The sequence below is a fragment of the Chanodichthys erythropterus genome, chromosome 17, assembly GCF_024489055.1.
Source record: "Chanodichthys erythropterus isolate Z2021 chromosome 17, ASM2448905v1, whole genome shotgun sequence".
NCBI lineage: Eukaryota > Metazoa > Chordata > Actinopteri > Cypriniformes > Xenocyprididae > Chanodichthys > Chanodichthys erythropterus.
In genome coordinates, this window is record NC_090237.1 from 39,039,153 (window position 1) to 39,065,938 (window position 26,786).

At 37.0% G+C, this 26,786-nt stretch overlaps 1 protein-coding gene across 4 annotated transcripts in view; it reads right to left on the minus strand.

Annotated features, from left to right (window-relative positions):
- atm (ATM serine/threonine kinase) overlaps positions 1 to 26,786 on the minus strand; it is a 69,205-nt gene that overhangs the window by 15,822 nt on the left and 26,597 nt on the right. For 2 of the 4 annotated variants that reach the window (XR_010892144.1, XM_067364996.1), the window contains 27 exons: positions 26,594 to 26,669; positions 26,271 to 26,401; positions 26,063 to 26,177; positions 24,016 to 24,087; positions 23,227 to 23,397; positions 22,962 to 23,137; positions 22,604 to 22,847; positions 20,764 to 20,879; positions 20,309 to 20,435; positions 20,017 to 20,216; positions 19,675 to 19,849; positions 19,130 to 19,294; positions 17,683 to 17,815; positions 17,467 to 17,562; positions 15,308 to 15,479; positions 15,028 to 15,169; positions 14,417 to 14,593; positions 12,249 to 12,426; positions 12,030 to 12,141; positions 11,534 to 11,692; positions 11,309 to 11,417; positions 7,958 to 8,046; positions 5,023 to 5,125; positions 4,794 to 4,942; positions 4,557 to 4,661; positions 2,987 to 3,106; positions 690 to 924 (listed from right to left, as the gene is read on the minus strand). Coding sequence is in view for 3 of the 4 variants with exons in the window: in XM_067364996.1 (XP_067221097.1) it covers positions 690 to 924; positions 2,987 to 3,106; positions 4,557 to 4,661; positions 4,794 to 4,942; positions 5,023 to 5,125; positions 7,958 to 8,046; positions 11,309 to 11,417; positions 11,534 to 11,692; positions 12,030 to 12,141; positions 12,249 to 12,426; positions 14,417 to 14,593; positions 15,028 to 15,169; positions 15,308 to 15,479; positions 17,467 to 17,562; positions 17,683 to 17,815; positions 19,130 to 19,294; positions 19,675 to 19,849; positions 20,017 to 20,216; positions 20,309 to 20,435; positions 20,764 to 20,879; positions 22,604 to 22,847; positions 22,962 to 23,137; positions 23,227 to 23,397; positions 24,016 to 24,087; positions 26,063 to 26,177; positions 26,271 to 26,401; positions 26,594 to 26,669 (3,847 nt within the window). In the remaining variant the exon portion in view is untranslated. Of the gene's footprint in view, positions 1 to 689; positions 925 to 2,986; positions 3,107 to 4,556; positions 4,662 to 4,793; positions 4,943 to 5,022; positions 5,126 to 7,957; positions 8,047 to 11,308; positions 11,418 to 11,533; positions 11,693 to 12,029; positions 12,142 to 12,248; positions 12,427 to 14,416; positions 14,594 to 15,027; positions 15,170 to 15,307; positions 15,480 to 17,466; positions 17,563 to 17,682; positions 17,816 to 19,129; positions 19,295 to 19,674; positions 19,850 to 20,016; positions 20,217 to 20,308; positions 20,436 to 20,763; positions 20,880 to 22,603; positions 22,848 to 22,961; positions 23,138 to 23,226; positions 23,425 to 24,015; positions 24,088 to 26,062; positions 26,178 to 26,270; positions 26,402 to 26,593; positions 26,670 to 26,786 lie in introns of all 4 variants that reach the window. The other 2 variants (XM_067364998.1, XM_067364997.1) reach the window with 2 other exon arrangements.

The window sequence follows — 26,786 nt, forward strand, 5'->3', positions numbered from 1 at the left end:
GCCACACATGTTCTCACGCTGTGAAAAATACATCGTGGAACGAAGAGGACACTGACAAGACAATGCAGGTTACTTTTGGTATGAAACCAAGTCTCAGCTTTCAAATTGGGTAATTTATTTTTAAGAAATTCAAACAATAAATACCTCTTTGTGGCTTTTTAATATATCTTGACAGATCGCTGTAGCGCCTCAGTTTAAGCGGCATGTGAATCATGCCATTTCACAAAATAAACATGAACATCAGAAGGTATGTTGTCACAGAAAGACGTCAATACACACTATGTTTCAAGTTCAAGTCCACTGACGTCAATCTACTAACTCTCCCATCTGGTTTGTTTGTTGGACAAAATGGCAGATTCGGTGTTATAATTGGTCAGATTGCCTGTCAATCAAACTTCTGACGAAGGGTGAATTGCTACAGTCATTATTTGAATCGTCAAGTTACTTTGAAAAGGAGATTTACTCTATTTTGATCGCTACCTGTGGTACCAGAAGTTATAAAACAATGAAACTTCATACACAATGTGTATTGTGAAAAATGTTATACAAATTAATTTGACTTGACAACAAAATGTCTTGGACACTTTCTGGTTGCTAAACGTTGTGGAATATGTTCTTATGTTAATGTAATGCACTATACTAATGACAAATGTCCATGAGCCAAAAGTCTGGCTAATTTACATACAGACCTGTGTGTTGCCTGCAGAACGAGCCAGTTTGCACAGCTCCATCAGGTGGGAGGAATAGGCAGAAATCAGGTAGTTCTTCCTGTCTGGGTCTGTCTCTGAGGAAATCAATGTTTCCTGTATGGAGGAACGCAAGGCTAAGACTGGCTCTACCAGACTGAAATCACTGTCGGTTAAGAGATCAGAGTGCTGTTGCCACTTCCTGTACACTTCATTGAGGCTGGAGTCAGTTACAGGCCTGGAAAGAACAGAAACATACTATATATTAATATGCAGTCATATACACTAATTTCTTGTGTCTGGATCTACAATCTAAAAAATAAAAACATATATAATGAATTGATGTTTAATCCATTGAAGTGCTCCGTTTCAATTGGTTTTACAATGTTTGAGCAGTGTCTGATGATTGTCAACAACTGGCATTACCTAAACATGAACTGTTGAGTGGAGCAGGGGATACAGAGCTCTTTTATTTGTGATTAACCTCGTTTTTAGTGAATTCAACAAGGCACTCAGCTCCTTTTAAGGAGCAAAAAAATTTTGTTACAGTTAGTTTTTGTAATTGGTGTGGATGACATGCATCAGCATATACAGTATTATTATGAAGTGTTTCTTCTCTGAAAGGTTTAATTTCATTGCCTACATGAGAGAGACTGAAAGAGATCCCGAAAAGCTGAGAAAACCTTCTGTTCTTAATTTAAGTTGCTTTGTACTATTTTAATTTTGCATTTTGTTTTAATTGTACACAGCAACGCTGCAATTTCTTTGGCAATACAAATTTAAATGTCGCAGGAACAAGATTAAGATTCTTTATTCCTCATTTTACATAAAATCGCACAGAGAATTAACACTAAACTCTATGCAAACTAGGGCTGGGAAAATAAATCTATGCATTGCAAATCAAGAAATGATTCTGGATCGATTCTGAGATTTTCCGAATCCATCGCGATTCTCTCTTGAATCGATTCTGAGCTTAGTTTTTAACAGCAGATGGCACTGTGTGCTTTAGAAACAGCCGTACTCTGCTTGTTTCCAATTCCTAACACACAACACTTGAACCTTCTATAAAATATTCATTCATAAAGTTTGGACAGGTTGAAGTGAATTACAATGATGTTTGCAGTGGGCTGTTTACATTAATCTTGAGTCATAAAAGCATTCTGAGGTGCAAATACATTCTCAGACTTCATGAGTTTTTGAGCATGCAGTTAAAAACTAGCCTAGAGCGCCATCTGCTGTTAAAAACTAAGCTCAGAATCTGTTCGAGTGAGAATCACAATGTATTGGGAAAATCTCATAATCAATCCACGAATCGCGAAGCATCGATTTATTGTCGCAGCCCTAATGCAAACAATGAATAAAGCTTCGAAAAGTGCTTTGAATCAATAAATGTACATTTCAAATGTTTTTATTTGTGACAAATATAAGTTTGGTTAAACTATTATATTGGTGTGAGATGCCTAAACAGCAGCGGCATATGTTATATGGCTGCCCACAAGGTTATGGTCTTACCACTCTTAGTAGTCCTCTTAATACTCCCATGCAAATGTGTAGCCTATATAATTCACTTTTCTATAGTTTCTTATTTTATTACAAGGAGAAAATATCATAATACATATTAAAAATTATTTTTTGAAATGCGTGGTATTAGTACTGCATTATAAAGCATTATAAACCATTTTGACATTTACTGTTCAATTTGAATTCCTTCTAAACAGCAAATGCTTACATTGGCTTTTGATAGCCACATTTGGTTATGCAAATGTTTTTTTTTGTTTGTTTGTTTTTTATCTTGTTGATTTATTTTTGTTGTAATCTCCACATCGCACGGTTGATTGCTGCTCGTGAAAAAGAGCTGTGATACATCCACTCGATAATGTGAAAATCAATGGTTATAACGCCACTTAGCGGTCAAGAGAAGAAATGCATTTCACACCGCAACCACAGCGGTACCCGTAAAAAACGCATTCTGGCTGAGTACCATCTATGCCAGGGTTGGTGAACTCCGGTCCTGGAAAGCCACAGTCCTGCAGACTTCCTCTCCAACCCTGATATAAACTCACCTGCTTAGCTTTCAAGTAACCCTTCGCCACCCCTGATCTATACATACAGAGGCTATGCTAAACAGCACAAACTTGACCATGACTTGATACAGACATTTACAATAACATTTAGAATCTATGAAAATTCTCAAGTTTTAAAATCCCTTAAGAGAAAATAATGTTTCAAGATTTTATATGATAATTGAGAAACAGTGCTGCTTTTGCTTCTATGATTCTAACATGAGAGTGGAACCTGACCTGGAGAAGAGCTCCTCGACACCCCGCAGTTCACTGATCCTCTGCAGGTTACAGAGAGCAGGATAGAGGGAAGACACGGCCTCCAGACTACCACGACACAACTCCTCGACCTCGTGACCTCTGATAGAACGTGCAAACACAGTTCAGATGGATATTTCCTCATGGACAGGATGTGTATTTGAAGTGAGGACAACAAACATCCATAAAAACATCCACCCATTTTCCCAGTGTAAATAATCATTTACACCAAGAACGATAACTATAAAGATATCTATAACGATAACTACATTAGCATCCACACCAACGCACAATACCATTCTGTTTATTATAAGAGTGTCCTGCAGTTTTCCCTTCTGCCACTTTAAATGCTCAAGTATTTTAAAGCCAGATGGATTGATAAGTTGACAGTTATGGACTATTGTCAAGTAATATGAATTGTTATGTGAAGAACTTTGAAAACATCTCTTTTTTAGTCTAAACCACAATCTATTCTTTCAACCAAACACTTGGAGACTGTTATGCATGCATTTGTTTTCACACGGTTGGATTATCGTAATGCATTATACTTGGGCATCGGGCTGGGCAATATGGCCAGAAATATTACCACAATATTAATCAATAATCATTCGGATATCAGTGTTTATCACAATATTCATTCACCATTAATGGGGCTAATATTTGATAGACCTTGAGAATGAATGTAAACATGTAAACTTGTTTTGTTCACACTTAAACTCCACAGAGTAGCTACCTTTTCATTTAGGGCCCCATTAAAATCGCTTTTATTTAACCTAAATTCTGTGTTTTCCATTTTATTTTTTGGGATTATGTGTTTTATGATTTAACACAAATTTATATAAATTTTAAAGGTTTTATTGTTTTATAATGTATCCAGGGGTGCACTTATAATGTTAGTATGATTTTTACATTAAAAATGGTCATAATTTACAAATAAAAGTCAATTTTCCTACCCTGATTTTAGCAAAGAACACATCGGTTTGCAAAGACTGTGTTTCAAAATTGCAATTGATTTTCCAAAGAATCTACAGTGATAATATATAACCACATAAAGAATAAATAATGCTTAACTGAGACATTCACAGTGTTGAAAATAAATAAAATAAACACATTCCTAGCAGTAGGATCCTTTGGAAGAAGTTATTTTTAGTCCAGTGAATGATCTTGTGCTCTTCCCTCTTTCTCATATCACTAACGCCAGTGGGCGGGGCTAAAGTTGCGACGGTGAACGTGAAGTATGCGTTGATCTTCTGCACAGGTGGTCTTTCACCTCTCTATCAGGAAGAGTCATTTGATGGACTTAGTAACATTAAAAGCTGTTTTTGGACTAACAAGGAAATTTTCAGTTCTGAAACTATCTCTTATATATCAAAAGCTCAAGGAAAAGTTGATTTCTTAATTCATGACCCTGAATTTTTATTTTTTGTGCTGCACAACAGAACTATAAATTTAAAACAAGGATGAAAACTATCTTGGTTGTATGATATTCTTAGATTCTCTATAGTCATTGTCCTTGGTGTGAACGGGTCTTAAAACAGAGTAACCTGGTTACCTGGCATAGTTGAGCGTTTGCTCAAATAGGGACAATTCTCTATCTCTCAAAGCTTGGAGGGCATTGAACAAGGACTCATTGATGCCAGGCTTCAGCTTCTCATTTCTGAATAAAAGAGAGAGGGTAAAAAAAATCTTTAAAAACCAAGTACGACTGAAAAAACCTTCACTATGGTTGAGTGTAAACAATGATTCTAATTCCACTCCATGGTTAAAGAGTGTTGATCCAAACACTCACCTCTCAGGCAGGTCACAGTCCCACTGTGTGCTTCTCCAGGCTGCCTGAAAGCGTAGCTCTCGGAGTTCAGGACTCCACTCCACCCCTTCTCTCTCCAGACCGTGAAGATACGTGCTGAGAATACTACACAAGCCAAAGTTCTGCAGACCCTGAGAACGACACACACTAACTGCTGTTGATCAGAGATCACAATTTTACAGAAGCATCAGCACTAACAGGTCAAACGTACCTCTACTATGCCAATCTGTCGCGTGACCTCTGGGAGGTTGGAGTGAAGGTCATATGAAACCAAAGCCTTATCCCACATGGCCTCATGTTCATAAGTTCGAATTCTGGAGACCACACACACACACACACACACACACACACACACACAAAAGAAAACATGAGCACCTCTACATTTAGATCTTAAAGGTATACTATGTAATAATTTTGGCCGCTAGAGGTCGCTAGAGGCCTATTCATAAAGGCGTAGCTTGATGACGCCAAGTTTAAGAGCGGAATGTGGTTTTCACTTCAACGGAGGGTGCAAAAGAATAGGGATTGGAGTTGGGAAGAAATCATGTTCATGGATGCGATTATTAACATTACTGTAGTATGAAGCAGAGCAGGACCGAGTGTTGTGGAGCTGAACGAGGAGCTGGAGCGATTGATCAACACACGCCTCACGAGCAGCGGGACTTTTATTATGACACAGTCATAAGCTTCCGCTTTTCCGGTAATGAGTATGAGGGAACGCAGCTCTGTTTATCATATTAGATACATTTGAGAGTGTTGAAAATGATGTTATAACGTTACTCTGTGCGTTCTCTCGGCGGCTGCTGTGAGACACTGTTACACACTGCAGTAAGATAGATCGATTTTACAATATCATATTAAATGCTGGACGGCTTGTGTTGATAAATGGCATGCAATTAATTATAAACGTATTGTATGATGGAGAAAATGCTGTATTACTGTTACTAAAAATAAAGCTGCATCTGTATGGTACTCACAAAAAAATCAAGAAAATTAGATTTAAACAATAAGACTAAATGTGTTGAGCTATATAACAATAATTAGTTTTCTGTCTATAAATATATCAAAACAGTTGTTCCCTTGTCTATTAAAACATGCAAATATTAAAGCATCTTTGGTGTTTCCATGGTTTCTACAAAATAAACCGGAAACCGAGGGTAACGTTGGAAACATTTGGGATATTGTAAGTGCTCAAGTGAACAAAAAATATAACACTGGCCTAGTGATTTTTGGATATTTTACTGCAAAAATATTACATATTGCACCTTTAATTGGTAAGAAAGCAAAAATAGCTACAAGATAACACTACAATAAGGACCATTAATTAATATGAGCTAACATTACAGTTTGTATTAATCCTTGTTGAGGTTAGTTAATAAAAATACAACCGTTCATTGTTAGTTCAACTTTTATGTTGACCTGTACTCACAATATAACTCATGAGACACAAGCAGAATGAATTTGTATAAATTGTTTGAAAATATGTTTTGATGTATATTTTTAGATTCATGCAAGTGTCTATACTTTCAATTGGTGCATTTTCTTGCATTAATGCTGTCAAAATTATTTAATGTAATTAACACAGCATTTGTTTTTTCCATCTTAATTTGGCTAGGGTTACATAATATGATCACGGTCTTATTCATGCAAATGTTTTTAAACCATTCTAGGAGCACAAGACAATCGCATTGTTTGTGAATGTCGTATCATGTGACACACAGAAAGATGTGCGCCAGTATCGAGTTCTCTTTTGCACTTGAACAATAACACAAAATTATGACAAAATGCCAGTTTGTCGAGTATCCTCATAAGAGCAGTCTTAAATGAGTTAAATATTGACTTAAATGAACTTAAAGAGCTGTAAGAAAATGAGATGCGCATCAGATCCGCGTCATGTTCGGCAGCGGCAGCTCTTAAAGTGACAGCAGCCTAATAAACCAGCTGCTGTGATGTCTGTCATTAATGTTCAGAACAAAGGGAACAGAGAATGTTACTTTAATAGAGAACTGTAGCTTTAATAAGGATTAATCTATATTTCATTTGTCATTTATGCAGACTGCAAAGTGTTCCTATCTGTTAGACAGGTAAATATGACATTTATTATAATGAGTTTATGTGAAGATTGTTTTAAGTTCACTTGAATAAAAAGTTATTTTTTAAAGCCTAATAAATGTTGAAATTGATAGCTTTTAGTTATACTGTAATGTTGAATATCTATAATTAATGTTTAAAAAAAATCAATTTCATAGAGACATCAGTAGCAGTATTAGTGTCAGTGATACTGGCCTTCATTCATAAAAACTTGCCATTAAACAAATATTTAAAATATACTTATATTAAAATATAATATCCCTAAGCTGTTTCTACATTAATTTGGAGAGTAACTGTGACGTTTTTACAATATAAAATATTAAAAACTTTTTAATCATGATTAATTGAACGATTAATGTGCGATTATTTTTAATTTATTTTTTTTTTATAGATTGATAGCACTATTTTTACACATGATCCCAAAGTACACTGTGCATAAATTATCCAAAAGCTTTATTTTCTTTTAGGCAAACTGATGACACTGCATTATGATAACACTAATTAACCATATATATGCCATAATAAGTTAAATGTAAAAAAAAAAAAAAATATTTGATAAACAAAAATGATTGAAAACAGTCGTACTATCTGATTTTCTTTTTGTTATAGATACTACTATTCTGATCAACAGTAGTATTTATTTGCAAGCTTAAACTGAATAATTTCTGTAAGGCATATGGCCAGTTAGTCTCTTTTGCATTTATGCAATATACTGGAGCAAAACCTGAGACTTCACATAGTTATAATTCATGGGTGGGGATTATGCTAATTGTGAATGAGTGTGCACACATGTCCTATTTACGAATAATTGGAATTCATTAACATTCACACGTTTATCAAATCTACATAACAAAAACAAAAAAGGTTAATGAAGCATTTGTGAACCCAAAGGAGAGTTTTGGGAAGGTCCATTTTATTTATTAATTTATATATTTTTTCCTCATTTGTTCTTGAATGAGGCCCATTGTGCATATATTGTATATTCATATTTACATTTATTTAAACAACTGGGTTATTTAAAAGATCACTGATTGAATTGAATTGAAAAGTCTCACCTAGTCAAAGGACTGATCAACTTTCCCCCTCCACATCCATACAGGCTGTCCGGTTCTCCAATGCACCTGTACACCTCAATCAGAAGATCCTGACACAGACAAATCAAACCATGTGCTTAGTAGTGTTGTCACAACAATGGAATTTACAACTTCGATACGATACCTTGAAAATATCGGTTTTTGATACCATGGGGAAAACTGCACAAAGCCAAACAGATAATTATCTCATCATTTTTTAATAATTTGGGTAACTTTGTTGTGATAGCTTACACAGCACAAGGAGGCTTTATTTGAATCATTGAACTATATTTACAAAAAAAAGTAAACAGTTGGTAATAAAATACGAACAAATAAACAAACGACAGCACAAATAAGTACAATAGAATAAAGAGACAAATGAAATAAACAATTTTTTAAGTTTTTCAGGTGGCTCTAACAGTAGTATTCAGGTAAAAAAAAAAATTACAGAAATGAAAGTAATCAAATGTAAAATAACACTAGATAATTTCCATTTTAAAAATCAAATAAAGATTAATGCTTACAATTAAAGTTACAAAATTATTCAGTCAAGAGCAGCAAGTGATTTTCTCTGTCTTTTGCAGCAGGTTTATTAGGCTGCTGTCACTTTAAGAGCTTATGCACTGATCCAATATACTGTTACACATCATGTGTTTTCTCTCAACTAATACGTTTCAAAACTGACTTATCTACCTGAATACTTAGGAAGATGTCCATTTTGACAATTTTGTATTTATTTGGCAGTTTAAAGCTGCAGTAGGTAACTTTTGTAAACTTTTGTTTTTTACATATTTGTTAAACCTGTCATTATGTCCTGACAGTAGAATATGAGACAGATAATCTGTGAAAAAAAAAAAAAAATCAAGCTCCTTTGGCTCCTCCCAGTGGTCCTATTGCCATTTGCAGAAATACACCGCTCCCGGTAAGAACCAACCAATCACAGCCAGGAGGAGTGTCTTAGCAGTGTCAATCAAGCTTGCGTGCGCGCTGATCACACTCCTCTCATGCACAGCGCCAGCGCATACAGGCATCAAATTCAAGATTATCGGTGTGCCGCAGCTTTGCTTATGCCGGACAAACAGGCATGTGGCACCCAAACGAGTGGCACCTGCTCATGAAATAAAGACGGGTAAACGGAAAAAGACAGATGACGATGATAAAAAAGCCCAAAAGAAAGAATTAGATAGAGCCCGAAATAAAACGAGGGTAAATATCGGAGCGACTTTTCAGAGGTGGAGGGAGCTACGTGTCCTGAAAGGATTAAAAACTGATGCAGAGTCAGCCACATTTCTGCTTGACAAGTAAGTATCCCTGCTTGATTTGTTTCATTTTTTAAGAACTACACAACTAAGATAATTTCAAAACAGGCTTGCCCGTCCCCTGTCTGATGCTTCGTCTTCTCCCCGCCCGTTGATTCCTTGAAGTCGCTGTGGGTGAATTCCTCGTCGGAGCCCATTGACTCGATGTCAAAACTCTAGCCGCATAACATACAGATAAAATGTCACGCACTGTGCAAACCAACTATTGAAACCTACTAATTCACTGGCTTGTCATGTTGCTGAAATAATGTACTAGCAAACCTTATTTAGCATTACATATCGATAGAATAATTACTTGCATACTGTAACTTTAGTTACTGTTATATTATCTAACTAGCTATTTATTACTTCTAGAAATAGTGCAACGTCATATAGTTACATTAAATGTATTGCAAAATACGTAATGTTTTGAGGACCAAATTTGTAGTCAAAGTATGGGAAGGCAATAGTCAATGTGCCATAACCGTTTATCCGCCTTACTAGCCTGCGCGTTCACGGCAGGCTCAGTTGCGATGGGGGAGGAGCTGTGGAGGGAGGGCTGCAGCGCAGCATAGAGCAAGGGGGAGTGACCTGTGAGTTGTGCTTGTTCAAATTTTCAGGCTAAGTCAACGTTTTCTAAAAACTCCCTACTGCAGCTTTAAGTAAAATAAGCCACGAAAAAGAGCTTTTTGAGAGGTGGCTTTATGTGAGCATCACATGTGGTGTGGTGCACACGCTTTTGGTGTGAGTGCAAAACCTGTGTGAATGACTACAATTATGTGCAATACAAGCACAATTCAACCCGAGTAGAATGGGATGAGTGAGTGACAGATGCTCATGTGGTGCATACATCGTCTCAATCGTGTATTTGTTGTCTTGTGTTTATCTGGATGTTATAGTGATATCTGGCCTCTGTTAGTTCCTGGAGAGTCACATGGTTGTTCTTCTTTAGATTAATTTGTGGACTAAAGGTGTACAGAGCGCCCTGTGGCTGCAAGTATGAATTGAAAACAGTACACAGTGTTCATAGTGATGACATTAAATATTGATTAAATATAGAAAATTGACATAAACATATGAGAATCCATCAATATTTCTCAAAATGTGCATGCTTTTAATGCTAAAAGGCTATATGAAATGCCACAGAGGTAACATAATTGTTCAGACACTTTGCATTACAGAAATACAATATGTTTTAAAGAATATAATAGAATACCATCATTTTAAATTGTAATAATATTTCACAGTATTGTTTTTTTCTGTATGTTTGATATACACCATGATGAGCTTGAGACATGATCACAGAGGGTTTTTTCACAGCTTACCAGTCTGAAAGAGCTCATTATTTACGCAGCTCATTAGAGCTCTTTATGCGATTCTTTTGTCTTCTCAGGTGAGAATCACCCATTATTCATGATGATTCATGCTTCCATGCATAATTTAAATCTCTCTATTGTTTTACATGAATGAGTAGGCAATGTAATTTTTACATCATTCTGAAGCAAAAACTCTAGTCTACAACCTCCAATACCCAGAAGTCTTGTGAACAAAGATTTAATTTTTTTTTTGCTTTATTTCAGTGACTTAAGTTTTTTGTTTTTTCAATAACCACGCATAAACGTTATTCCTTCAAAAACACATGTACATACATGATCCTCACATATTATTGTAGCCTAGTTTGTGCTGAATACAGTGTAATGACACTTTTGTCGTTTATATGTTTATGAACAACTGAAAAAAAGCACAAATATCAGGGCATGTCAAAACTTCTCCAGGGCCCAAAAAATCCTCAGACCCCAAGAGGGTTAATTCACCGTCGGAGAGAAGAGAAAGTGAGAACGTGCAGCTGGTATCGATGTAGATATTCAGATATTTTAGTACCGAAACATTGACATTTATAATCAGTGAAATCGAGTGTGTGAGTGGTGAAGAGTGGAAGTGAAAGAGTGTCTTACAGTGAAGAGCAGAATAATGCAGTGGAGTTGAAATGGCTGTCACTCCACTCCACTTACATGTTCTGATACCCATCACCCACCTGGAGACTGATGCCAGAGTCTTCTAAACTCTTTTCATTCACGTTGCTGATGGACAGCGTCTGGCTACTCTCCTCAAATGTGATCCGTCTCGACACTCGCGACTGTGACCTGAGACAAACACATGCCGCTGGTCAGCATACAGCTCTTTAAACAACTAATCAATCTAAAACACTGTGGTCATGATTATAGCAACCGTGAAGTAAGCAGAGTGTCACTGGCAGTACCTTTGGTTCTGCTCCATGTTGGATCTGATCTTGTCCACGTAGATCTCCGAGTACAGGAGAGCAGTGAAATGGGCGGAACACATCTGGGCGGCTCCAGCCACCTCCAGATAATTCAGATCCAGCCAAAAATTTGAGTCACACACCGTCCCATATTCATTACTTTAAAAAAAAAGTAAATAGATTAATTTGCAATTACTGCACTGTACAATTAGTGAGAATGTGCTCTAACTATTTAACCAAGTTTTTTTTATTTTTTTTTTTATAATCCATGGTGAAATGTCTTTAGTCATGCTAAGGCTGATTTTTAAATATACTGTAGCATTTAAGGCATCCTAAAAATCACACATCTGCATAATTTGACAGCAAAATCCAAAAGTTTCACAGTGTTACCATACCTATGGGCATGCATATTCAAATCACCAAAAGTAAAGCATTAATAATAATGATATACTGCTTTGGCCACACAAAATTTGATAGAAATGAAAACATGTCCAACCTTCCAGGTGCCACTGGGCGGCTCTGTTGTCTGAGATAGTCTATGACCGCCAGCATGCTGCGGAGAGAGGTTTTGTCTATCTGGCTCTGGTTGGCAACATCAATACTGTTCCCTGTTGAAACAGAGAAAAAACTGCTCAGAATAGAGTGTCTGATAAGGCAGCACTGCAGCAGACCAAGCTGTTATTGACATAGTCATGACTAACAAATGGTTTTGCACCTGAATCAGAGAGCATGGGGGTGGTGGGGCGGCTGGTGGGTGTGGAGGGTCTGCGGTACTGACTGAAGAAACTCTGAATGTGTGTGGATAACAGCTGCCTCCAGGAGCCGTCCACATCTCCCAGAAGAATATCATGAACAAAGAGCGGCAGCATCCTCTGACAAAAATCTGTGTTCACCTGCAGCAGTAAAGAAGTCGCTTTAACTCTCATGTTGGGTTCGGGTCATTTTGACCCAGAGAGGATTTTGCAGTACCAAAAAATGCTAGTTAAAGTTATTGCTTTGGACTAAAATTGACTGACTTTACTCACCCAGAGCCTAACAACATCCCAAAAATGTTTTGATACTTTTTGTAATGTTTTTGTGGGGGGTTTTCCACATTGTAACACTTGTAAAAAGACCGGCCTACAAAAACTCTTATTATGCTACATCACCAAATATTGGATTCAATCTTTTTGTCAAGTTGTTTTCTTTCAGTTGGGACAGGTTTTATATTTAATTTTTGGAATTGACTGATCGTAGGCCTTAATTTGATTGACAAGTAATCTAACAAATCATAACGCTGAATCCGCCATTTTGTCCGACAAAGCAGTCAGGAGTTAGAAGATTAACCTCGGTGGACTTGAACTTAAAAAATGGTGTGTATTTACGACTTTCCGAGTTTGAAACAACATTCCTTCTCATGTTCATTTGATGCTATAAATGAACTAGTAGGAAGAGATGATCGGTTCTTGAGCCACTTGAGCTGAGGCGCTACAGCAATCTGTCACAACACATTAAAGAGCCACAAAATGCTTTTTATTGTTTGAATTTCTTAAAAAAATTACACAGTTTGAAAGCTGGGACTTTGTTTAATATCATAAGTAACCTGCTCTGTCTTGTCTGTCGACGTGTTGTCAGTGTCCTCTTTGCTCCGCTATGTATTTTTCACTCTGTGTGGCGTGACAGTGCCGTGGCTTGTCGGACAAAGCAACAGTAACTAAGGGGGGCGGGTCTTTGCAAAGGGTCAAATGTCTCAGCTTATGTACCTCAGTTTTTGAGTGAAAAAAAAAAAACGTTATTTGTGGATAATTTTGTAATTTTACATAAAATTTGAAAAAAAATGTGCACTGTTTATCACACTAGTGTACTTTAATGTTTAACCAGGAAATTTGTTTTGAAATGCTTTCATTTTGTACAAAATGGCATAAAGTCACAAGTCCAACAAAAATAGCTTCGAAATCTATTGAATTGCTATTTTATCACCATATATTGGATTCAATCTTGTTTTATTTAAATTAGGACAGGTTTTGTGTTTATTTTTTAAACTGATTGATCGTATTATTGTCAAATTTTGGGTGTGAGCAAAAACACACCGTTTTTGTGTGTGTACCTTTAAATGCAAATGAGCTTCTGCTCCCGGCCATTTATGAAGCAGTCCGGCGTAAAATGACGGCATGTCAACAACACTCTACTACAACAACTCTTCCTCTTCTCTAAAGCAGCCCAACATGGCCCCGCCCCCTTCTTTGTGTGTTCTCGTGGGCAGGGTTTATGTAAATTTTAGGGTTAGTGATGTCACTAATCCAGGAAGAAGCTTGTTGTAGTCCCTACCAGCCGTTTGTTGTAGTCTTGAAAAAGTGATTTCTGTAAAAGAAAATATCTCCTTTGCTTTGAACTTTGAGCGTCGTAACTTTGCAGATGTTGTTTATGATCAAACAGCAACATTACACACTAACTAAAGTTAAAAAAGTCAAATCATAATTAAGGACCTCTTTAAAGCACACTAGTGTGATAAACTCTGCACTTTTTATTCATATTTTATCCAAAATTGACAAAAGTATCCACAAATAACACTTTTTTTCACTCAAAATCTGAGGTACATGAGCTCAGATAAATAAGGCCTATGATCGATCAATTCCAAACATAAATACAAAACCTGTCCTAATTGAAAGAAAACAGCCTGGCAAAAAGATTGAACCCAATATTTGATGATGATGTAGCATACAAGAGATTAAGCATTTTTTGCAGGCCGGTTATTTTTGATGCATTTCAACACAGCACAAGGGTTAAGCTTTTCACTCAGAGGTTGTTTCCATTAGCACTAAGGCTTTTGGGTTAGACAAACACAAATCTGCTTTTTACACTCGATCACCAAAATACAGCATGGCTACGATTTCATCACTGTACCTCACATAAAGGTCTGGTGAGCAGCAGAGCTTCATTTCGGACTCCTCCGCTGTCTAACAGGGCCATACACAGGTTCATTAACCAGTCCTTGTGTCCACCAGGCTGAACTAACCAAAGGTCAGAACTGTCCAGTCTGTCTCTGGACTCTGAGGTCACTTCCATGGTCATGATGGGCTCCTGCATAAAAGAGCAGATATGTTGTGTAAGGTACAGACTGTTTTATGGGACACTTTTATTACTTTTTGTTGTCATTCATTAAAATATCTATTCACTAATTTGTATATTAAAGTGCCCCTATTATGCTTTTTTGGCTAACACTAATCGATGCCATCATTAGTGTTTGTATCACTGTGTATCAAGTGCTCAGAAGCTCTGGAGCTGAAATTCAGATGGTAAATTCAGCTGCAAGTGGTTGACCAATCACAACAGCCTAGGCCATCTGACCAATCAGAGTAGAGGAAAGGAGGGGTTTAGATCCCCAAAACAAAGAACTTGTAGCATAATAGTGGCACTTTAATGGTTCATCGTTTCACAGATATTCAGCATGCAGTTGGAATAAAGTGTCCATAAAAAGGATTTCATGTAGAGATATGCAGATGTGAAACACTTGCCCGTCTTTTGGCAGAGCGGAAGGGGTTTAGGTATGCCAGCAAAGGGTCCCTTTTACTTTTATACATGTCCCCAAATTCAAGCCCAGACTGAGTGGCCAAGATGTCCTTTAAACACACACCAGCAGCCTGACGCACCGCAATACTGAAATAAAAGGAGTAAGAGAGAACTGTGATGTAATTGGTGCAGGTACATTCATAATAATTAAAGAATTTGTGTTTAAGTTGATCCAAGAACAGCGTGAAAATGCAAGATCTGCAAAAGGAAGTAGTAATGAAGTGCCTGTGGTGTGTGAGTGCATTGTCCATGCAGTTCAGGATGATGAAGATCCACTGAAGAGGAACATCATGGAACAAATTGGATGCTCTAGCATACAGCTGGTCTTTCCCATGGTGCAACGCAATGGATGATAGGTCAACTGGCCCAAGTTCTCCCAGGCACCGACCAACAGCCTCTGAGGGGCAAATGATAAAAAACATTTAAAAATTCATCTAATTTGGTTAAAGACCAATGAAATCTATTGAAATGTCTATTAGCTTTGAAGTCATGACATGTGTACTAAACGTTTTTGACAGATAAATACATTTTAAATCTACAAATTTGTCTTTCTCTTTTTCAATAGCGTAATTTTTCTTATTCTTTTTTGAAGCAATGTTTACTTATGTAAAAAGTACTTAAAAGGTAGGGTAGGCAATTTCGGAGAGGCTAGCAATAGCAAGCTAGCTCTGAAAGCATTAGATTTCCTCCCTTCCTTCAAAGCATTTCCAAAGCCACGCCTCCTTCAAAACACATGAACATTTACAGCCAGAGCAGATTCATCAAAGACTAAATTACCGGACTTGTACCACCTGACTGCTGCAGATGCATTTCGGCGTTGACAGAGTTGTCATAGAGACGTATAATTCCGTGAACATCAGCTTTGGGTGGAACAGGTTGTCATCTCTTAATTACGGTAATTACGACATGGCATGAACGCAGAATACGGAACTTAGAGCACTTTTTTTATTGACTGCTATCAGGATGTGAAGAGAGTTTCAACCAGTATAACAAGAAGTGTTTATGATTATGCCTACCCTACCTTTAAAGGCCACTGTTTTACTTTCTTACACAAAATTGTTATTTCTCTTTAAAGGCATAGTATGTAAGTTTCGCCGCTAGAGGTTGTTTTTTCAAAACAATAACAAAGACGTAGCTTGAGGACGCCATGAATGAGCATGGAATCATGGGAATTGTTGTCTTCACATCCACAGCTGATGGAAAGCTATCCGACAGGACTCAGGCAAAATTCATCAACATGCCATAAAAAAACACCAATTAAATCATGGGTGTCAAACTCATTTTAGGTTGAGGGCCGGATTAGAAAGAAATAACCATGTGCGGGCCAAATTAATTAACTAAAAAAAAAAAAAAAAAAAAAAGAGTGCACTGATAGTTGCATTAATATTAACCATATGAACAACAACTTAATTTGCAAAGAAAGTAGTACACCGCTGATTACTGCATTTGTTTTTACAGATGCGGTTGTTAAAAATTTGTTAGATTTTTAAAATAATGCTTTTTTATATATTTTTTGATAGTGATGCACCTAGTTTGATTTTTTTTCGTGGCCAATTACAATTTTTTTAGAAGCAAACTGGCCGATTCTGATACTGGTTGCAGATTTTTTTACTTGCGTATTTGTTAAAAAAATATGTGTAGCTCTTTGATATTAGAGGCAAACACTGCATTTTTATCACAATCCCAACAAAGATGTTATGCACATGAGCATGAACAGTTGTTTTAAATTTAAATTAATGTATAATTTCAAGATTAACAGCAAAGGTTTGTGAAATGATGCTACATCAGACACCTGCACAAAACACAATCAGCAGACGGACTGAATGAAAAGCAAATTCACTCTCTGACAGTAGGTGGCGCTTATGGAACAGCAGTGACAGCGTTTCCTTGGTTACCGCTCTACAAAGCAGTGCTGCGTTTATAAATAGGCTACTATTTTATACAGAGATAAGAGGAAAAGCCATCAACATTTTTCTGAAGACAGTTCCCTTCAGAGATGCATTCATATCAACCCCAATTCAATATTTTTATTAATCTTCCTATTTTTCACAAACTGTAAGCTTGTGCATGGTAGAGTATTTTCTCAGCTGGCGCGTCTCTTCTCCTCTTCGTGTCCATATTCAGCATGTGCCTGTGTTAACATCCTGTTTATACACTTCGTAATTTTTTCTACACAAATGAAATTTTGGTAAATTATTAAAAAGCACTTTGTTTGTAATCCCAAAATAAAACTACAAATGTTTGGATTTATGACCAGTGTACAAGTGCATCTCTATTTTTTTTTAAATTATAGTTCAAATCATCCCGCGGGCCTGATGTTTGACACCCCTGCAGTAATTCATTTCAATGGGGTTATGTGTTTGGCAATAGTGAAGAGCACTTACTCAAGATGTCTCCTCCACCAGGGTGGTTAGCTGCGATTTTGCAGAGCTGAAGAAGGTTTAGAACCAGCTTAACCAGAATACAGCTGGCAGGATCGGCTAAACAAACATCAGATATGAACATGAGGCATTAAGACAGTGCTAATAGGGTTAAATATAAAAAGCTATAGCACATTTTTCTGACTGTTGCATACAAATTCTCATTAATTTGATTCTGACCATGGCATTCTTTCAAGAGTTGTCCTATCTGCTGTTTATGGATGTGAAGTTGCCTTTTCAAGTCTTTCAATCCCTCCAAACGAGCCAGGGGCAAAGAATCACAAGACGTCACAGACAGAAAATGCTCAATTTCCTGCAATAGACAGAAAAATAGGAGGGAAAGGCACATAAAACAAATTTTAATAAGAGCAGAACATCATAAGAACAAATGATCAATGTTAAGCAATAGGCTTGGATCTGAAAAGTAGGATCATCAACCAATTACAAATGACCTAATTTCAAATTCAACTTCTCCAATTTATATTTAGTTCATTATAAACCCACAACACAACATGTAGATATTTTTATACATGTTAAAAGGTGCAGTAAGCGCCTGTTGATGTTTGAAATCAACCCAAAAAGACACGCCCCTCCCTTCATTGCTCCGCCCCCAAAATACACGAACAAGCAATGCAAGAGTGGATGACTCTATCATAGCTGAAGTGATGCAAAATGTGAAAATAAAGCAAAGATGATGAACAAATGACAAGGAAGAACAAAAAATGTAAATACAGTACACATGAGTACAAGCTAGAGTTCACTGTTAGTCGCCAGCAGCACAGCAGCTCCAGACAAACAATCACACTAAAAACTGACCTGTTACAAGAGCTAACATCACAACAACAGCATCTCTCGATCTGTGAAACAGCAAAACCACCTCAATACTCGTATGGAGCAGAAACAACACAACCTCGCTGTCTGTTTTCAGGCCTTCCCGCTTAGGTCTCTCCAGCTCTGGAAAGCTTTTCTAACATTAAAGGTGGACTCAGTAATATTTCAAATACATTGTTTGAGAGTTATTCGGGCTGATACCAACAACAAACATCTAACCAATCAGCATTAGAGGGTGTATGATGGTCGAAGAGAGAGATCTTTGATCCCTTCACATGAAAGTAACACTGGGTTTGATTGTTTGAAGCTGCTGTTCTGTTGTTCCGATTTTGAAGGCGGGCCAATGAAGAGAGGGGTGGGTTTGTTTGGGTTGATTTCAAATATCAACAGTGTTCAACAACGAATTTGAGAAATCGCATACAGCATCGTTAACGCAGGTCCTAAAGCTCTTGCCTGATCATAACCCTTCTTTTCCCTCTGATCTTTTCTCTTTTGTAATGTCTCTCAACCATCTCTCTTTCTACAGTCTTTCTTCAAATCTCAAATCTGCTGATTGGCCCACTCTCTCTCCTCCCCCTATTATGAGCGGACACACCCCCTACTGATGATTGGCCAACTCTCTCCCCTCCCCCATCATGTGTGGACACACCCCATACTGCTGATTGGCTACAAGAGTGTTGTTGTGCTCAGTCCGATCCGCTTTCAATAGTGTTTTTCAGAAAATGCTTACTGCACCTTTAATGTTAAATAATGTGTGTGTCTATGCAGCATTCCTGAAAAAGAAGAGGATGTTGACCTGTCTGAGAGTGAAGGCTCCTGTGCTGTATTTGAGCACATGTTGGGCAGCTCTGAGCTCTCTGAAGTTTGGTCGGTCAGGGAAAGGCTCCAACAGGGGAATGGACTCTCTCAACATTCGGTTCTCCGGGTTTTCTATTACCAGGAACCTTAGCAGACTGAGGACCTTAAAGCAGCCACATGTACAACATGTTATATAATGAATAATAACCAGTCAAATCATGCAGCACACTTGTAAACAGGGATGGGTGATATACTGCAAATTTACAAGTTTTTTTATTATTTTGTTAGTGAACACTGTTAATCTCGTAATTGACCCAATTGTGCTTTAAATCCGAACCGTAATCCAATCTTAAGGGTGTGGAACAACATGAGGGTGGCTAATTAATGACAGAATATTCATTTTTGGGTGAACTAACCCTTCAAGGGCTGATTTTTTTAACTTGAGGTCCCTTGGAAGCTTGCTGAAGCACCCTAGTTGAGAACCTGTGCTCTTGATTGTGACTTTAAGATAACAGTTCATGCACAAGCACTTTGCTCTCTCACCTGCTGAGATATGGCAGACTGTTCAGTGACCTGCGCTGTGAGAGTACCCACAATGACCTGCAGGTGGCTCTCTAGAGCATCATCACAGTATTCAACAGCAGTCTGACAGACTAGTGACAGCAGGTCACAGCACAGGGACAGACTGCGAGTGGACACCTCATCCTGCTGACATGATCTGCAGCAGAAAACAACAGCTCAGTAATTCACAGCAAAATCAGCCTGTAGTCTCAGTTTCTCAACCTGTCTCCAACTAATGACTACGAATTATTCATTTGTCATCGAGCTGATATTTCAGTAAACAAATAGAACCCCAAAACAGCTCTAATGTGTGTGTGAGCAGACCTGCTGTTGATGTGGTGAATAAGTGTATAGATGATGTCACGCAGCACAAATGCCCAGGCTCCGCCCAGCCCGTCCTTCACCTCCCTGAGCAGCAGGCTGACAAATAGGTGGTACATCATCAGTATGCGGTGCCTCTCGTAGGCGTTGGTGGTCTCAGCAGCCTTCTGACAGATTGCTATGAGAATCCTCTGAATGGACATCTGGAACAAACAGAACAAACACAGGCTTGCAGCACATGTATACAGTAGCTCAGAGAAATATATGAATACACAAGTTTGAGTGGGAGGCTCACAGGAGTCTTGGACAGGATGGCGACTAGAGACTTGTGGTTGGCACTGTGGCATTTGCTCAGGTAATCCAGCGTGGCTTTGATCACATATGAGCTGAAGAATGGTGGGTTTGGTGCAGGATCCAACTCCCTAATTACAAAAATACAACATGTTTATGAAATTTCTTATTATATTATTGCCACCCTATATGAAATCATAAGTTCCAAGTGGAAAAATCAATGAATTGCTTGCTTGCTGTTTCCATGCAGCGTTTTTTGCTCGCATAAAAATAGGTGGATGGAAACTCACTATTCTCACTATTTTTAATAAGTGAGAAAGTTCTTAAAGTTACAGTATGCTTTCATAGTGTATCAACTCTGTTTTATCCGTTTTATCTCAAATAAACAATGAATATTGACTCCTCATGTTATAATCCTTTTAATGATCTGTAAGGTGGCATGATGAGAAATAAATATACCCAGTAAATTTTTGTAGATCTCCACTATCCGCTGCCGCTCCTGCCGTCTCGTGCAGTGTCATCAACAGCTCCACCACAATGTCAGCCAGGTTGTTGCAAATCAAACCGTCAATTTGCTGAAGGAAAAAATAAAATAAATAAATAATTAATTAAATTAAAGAGTTCAACTGTGTATATAAATAACAGATGTTGACCAACAGTGGATTTTACTGATACAGATAACTAGGTTGGACCACACTGGCTGATAACCAATTAACCATCCGATAACTTTTAAAATTGATACTGAACGAAAACATACGAAATACTCCAATTACAACCTGATTTCTGGAAGTTTGGACGTTTTTTAAATTTGAATAAAATGAAAACTAAAAGACTTTCTAATCACGAGGCAATATTTTATTCACAATTGAACATCAATAACAAAACAAATGTTTAAACTGATAAGTTTTACAATTTTATGCACAAAATGAGCTCATTTCAAATTTGACGCCTGCTACAGGTCTCGAAATATTTGGGACGAGGGCATGTTAACACTTATGGTGTAGCATCTCCCCTTCTTTTCAAAACAGTGTGAAGACGTCTGGGCATCGAGTTTCTGGAGTTTTGGTGTTGGAATTTGGTCCCATTCTTGCCTGATATAGGTTTCCAGCTGCTGAAGAGTTTGGGGTCGTCTTAGACGTATTTTCTCTATAGGTGAAAGATCTGGACTGCAGATAGGCCAATTCAGCACCCGGACTCTTCTACGACGAAGCCATGCTGTTGTAATAGCTGCAGTATGTGGTTTTGCATTATCCTGCTGAAACGGCTGACACGGCGTCTGTGATTTCCAACAAGAATGTCAAATTTGGACACTTTTCCACTTTGAAACAGGACACGACGGCGCTTCTGGACCATGTTCACATATGGCTTCCTTTTTGCATGATAGAGCTTTAGTTGGCATCTGCAGATGGCACGGCGGATTGTGTTTACCGACAGTGGTTTCTGGAAGTATTCCTGGGCCCATTTAGTAATGTCATTGACACATTAATGAAGATGAGCAATGCAGTGTCGTCTGAGGGCCTGAAGATCACGGGCATCCAATAAAGGTCTTCAGCCTTGTCCCTTACGCACAGAGATTTCTCCAGTTTCTCTGAATCTTTTGATGATGTTATGCACTGTAGATGATGAGATTAGCAAAGCCTTTGCAATTTGACGTTGAGGAACATTGTTTTCCACAATCTTTTTATGAACTTTTTCACAGATTGGAGAGCCTCTGCCCATCTTTACTTCTGAGAGACTGTGCCTCTCTAAGACATCCCTTTTATAGCTAATCATGTTACAGACCTGAAATCAATTAAATTAATTAGTTGCTTGATGTTCTCCCAGCTGAATCCTTTCAACATTTCTTGCTTTTTTAAGCCAATTGTTGCCCCTGTGCCAACTTTTTTGAGACCTGTAGCAGGCATCAAATTTGAAATGAGCTCATTTTGTGCAAAAAAGTGTAAAATTTCTCAGTTTAAACATTTGTTATGTTATCTATGTTCAATTGTGAATAAAATATTGCTTCATTTCATTTAAAAGTCTTTTAGTTTTCATTTAATTCAAATTTAAAAAAAATGTAAAATTCTGGAATTCGGGCTGTAAACTGGTGCTGAACTTTATTACAAAAATACAAAAAAAAAAACAATCAGTTATCGCTAACTTATTGGTGCAGATTAATCAGTAAAATAAAAATTTCTTGAGCTGTGTACCAATTTTACCAATTGTGTACTAACTGAATCTACAGAAAGATATAAGCAAGTGTAGATGAGTATTGTACTAAAGATCAGTTGAATTAATTGGAAGACAACTGTATCCTCACCTGTTTTCCCAGGCAGTTGCTGTTCTTCAGTATGTCATACACCATGTGAGCTTTCTCTCTCTGTTTAGCCACATGGGTGTCTTGCCCGGCGAGGGCGAAGTGAGGCAGGATGTTCACCATGATCTTGGGGAAGCAGTTAGCCAGCAGCTGCTTCCAGTCTTGAGCCAAATGATCCCCAATGGATTTCACCTCATCAAAGTCATTCAGGAAGACCAGGTGCGGGATCAGCACATGGTAGGATGACCTAAAATTTTGATACATACTATTTAAGACTTTTTAGGATCCACTGGACCCCTGATGACCAGTATGTTTTTGTGAGATTCAGCCTAGTAAACAGGAAGATGACAGGAGCACATACCTGTAAAACTCTTCCAGACTGCAGTAGCCCAGCAGTGTGTAGGGGAAGGACTGCAGCGTGTACCTCGAGTCGGACTGTTTTTGGTTCAGCCACTCGGCCACTAGGTAATACAGGTGTGAATTAATTAAACTCTTAGAGTCCCTGTACCCAAGCGACCGGGACACGCCTCTTAGCACCTGCAGAGTCGCCACAGAAAAACATTTTAATGGAGGGTACAAAGGAACATCTGTACAGTTCAGTGTTGAATATCTTTACATTTCTTTACCTTTCTGATGAGCTGTTCATCAATGTTGTTCTCTTTGTAGGACTGGAAGAGCGCAAACAGGGCTTGCTTCTCACACACAGGGCTGCAGGACATCACCATAGAGACACTTTTCAGCAAGGTTGCCCGTCGATTAAAGGTCTCGTCGGGTAAGTCTTCTGAAGGACAGTTCTTCTGTAGAACAACAGAATTACAGTAGGGCTGTCAAACGATTAATCGCGATTAATCGCATACAAAATAAAAGTTTGAGTTTGCATAATATATGTGGGTGTACTGTGCCCTACTGTAATGCTGTTGTGTATATATATATATATATATATATATATATATATATATATATATATATATATATATATATATATATATATATATATATATATATATATAAATACAAACACATGCATGTATATATTTGAGAAATATTTCTACGTATATGTATTTATTTATATTTTTATATAATTTATATTATATATAAATAAAAATATTTGTACATAAATAACATATTTCTCTTAAATATATACATTAATTTGTGTGTATTTATATATACATAATTACACACAGTACACCCACATATATTATTTAAACTTTTATTTTGTATACAATTAATTGCGATTAATCATTTGACAGCCGACATTACCGAATTAGAAGTCTATTCTTAGGACATCAAACCAAGTCAATATCAAATCTAAACCAAGATGTTTTAATTTAAATTAGGGCTGACAATTTAACACGTTGATTAGCTTAATTACAGTGAAAAATTACTTGTTAAAATTATTAATGCATTTAACTCACTTGCCCCGCCCCAGACCTATGTAGGTCATCTGATATTTCAGTTGATTGATGATGAATGTAGTTGCAACGACCCTAAAATTCAAGATATGGGGCAAAAAATGCCCTGTTTGAGTTTTTGTTTCATGTTTACATCATATGATATAGCAATGAGTGCTGTTTTCTGTTCAGAATAGCATGAGTGCAAATGTGATACTGATTTTATACAACAGTTAGATAAATAAGAAGCTAATATTATGTTATTTTATTCAATGTTTTGCTCAGTTTCACCAACAAAAATATAAAGACAAAGCAGAACTCTTCATCTCAGAGAAACACACAGCGGCATTTCATTTCTGAATCTGCGTTTTGAACGAACGGGTGAACCATTGGACTTGAAGTGGCGTTGAACAGACCAAGTCCAACAAGCCTAATGATTCAATGGATCATTCATAAAGAGAGCCATTCACTTCACTCCTGAATGAATCAGCCGTTTGAATGAATCAATGACTTAATGATTCAGACATTTACAGCCACCTACTGGCAGTTTTAGTTTCTTATTTAGAGTATAATTTCATAAAAAAAAAAAAAATAATAATTTCATATTTCGATAGTAAAAAAAAAAAAAAAAAAAAAAAACATTAACCCTTTAAGACCTGAAGGCTTTTTTAGTTGTTTTTTTTCTGAGCGACACACACAAAAGTAAAGACTCATAACTCCAAAACTGTAGCAAGGAGTGTCATTTGATAGAACACTTTTTAAATTTTAAGAAAATATAAATTACATTACATTTGGACATTTTCATGCTGAGAAACAGCTGATAAATACAAAAAATATATACAATTTTTTAAAATATATATATTTTTTTATAATTTGACATAAAATAAATCAGGAATGCAATAAGGTCGGATAAAAATTCTTTTTTGGTGATGCTCTCCTACATGTGAGCTGCATCTGGTTCAAATTTTGTGGTGATGGCATAAAGTTTAGTTTAATAAATTGTTATTCATTTTTTTCTGCAGCCAGGTGGCGCCCACGGGTGGTAAACTCCGGTTTAGAGGCGCTTCTCAGCAGTCGTTAGGAGTTTTTCAAAATTTTCTAAATAAGAGTTTTTTCTAGATGAGATTCTAAGCTTTAAAATGATTAAAATGATATTTTGTGTTATTCTACGTTGGAAAACGAACATGGATGGGTCCAGGAACATTGGATACACACTGCATCCCAGAGAGATGAGAGACATGTTACTCAGACTCATTAGAGGGTGAAAACAACGCAACAGAAGCATGTTGGAGGCTTGATATGAAAGTTTAGTCTATAAGTTGTTTTTGTTCTACTGTTTGTAATTTGTGCTCTTTATTTTATGACTGACTATTTACTGGAATAATTACTTGCGAAAAAATAATAATTGATATATGACTTTGTTTTCATTTAATATTTATAAATCTACACAATTAATTTTGTTTAGTTAAAATGTAATTTTTAAAATAAAGGAGTATGTTTTTGCTGTGGCATCAGAACTCAATGGTATAGATATCAGCTCACAAAATTTTAGTGTTGTAACAACCCAGGTCTTTTCCATAATTATTTGATTGGTTATGTCATAAATTACCTATAATCAGATAAAGATCAAACAAACACGAATCTTGCCCTTAGTTCTGATAATGTATTATAATATCTAAAGTCATTTGATCAACTTCAAAATCCATTGACGCAATGGTCAAGAGTTATTAAAACAAGTAAAATTTCAAAGCACGTTAATTTAAATTTAATTAAAAATTGTATTTCTGATGAACAAACAAAATAGGATAAAAATTGGGGCATCTAGTCAAAATCATATATAAGTTTATCTTTAATTTCTAGTAAACTGTGGTGTCATTTATCTTGAGTGCATTTACGTGTCAACAACCTGATGATAACCGTCAAAAGAAATCTGATTCATTTTGACTTGAAGTTCTCACAGAAGTTAGATATGAGCACATAAAAGGGTAAAGCTTTACACACAAGCATAAATATCAAGACTGCATATAAACACACAACTTGTTTAGACATTCAGATGACGGTAGAGTTGTACCTGCCCCCTCATTCCCTCCTGAGCCTTGAGGTAAATGTTCTCAAAGGCCGTCTGCTGATTCTTCAGAGGAAGCATCATCTTCCCACCGCTATCCAGCCCTTTTTTAAGGAACAAGCTAGAATTTTCGTGTGAATAATAGAAGATCAGTTTCAGATGAACAGGTTAGATTAGCGTTTACTTCAGTGGAAAGCAGGTGTGCTGAGCCCACCTCTCCACAGAGAGCGCCGCCAACATGCACACATGGTGATGGGGATCTGCTAGATGAGACGAGAGAACCACAGACACTGGCAGCTCCTCGTCCCTCATCGTTAGCACCGCCCACTTACAGCACGGGTCCACCTTGTAAAAAAATAATTAACAGGTAAAGCAGAATACTAGACATGCAAACCCCTCCTGGAAACAGCTGTTTACATGGACTCGAAAGCAGAAAGATGACCGTTAATATAAAATAATACTATTTAAAACAGTACATTTACCATTTCCTATTTATTTTGTACTATTACACTGAAATAAAAATGATACTGTACTCACCTCCAGCAAAGCCAGTAAACACCGTCTTAGTGCCACTCTCACAGCTGAAGTACATTTGCCAGATTTCCCTAAGATGCTGTAGAAAGAGAGTGAATTTAACCTTAACAAGATCTTGAAGAAATAATATTAATGTATTAAAGTAAAATAATCTCTAAAACATTTTAAAATCAGAAATATCATGGTAATACCATAG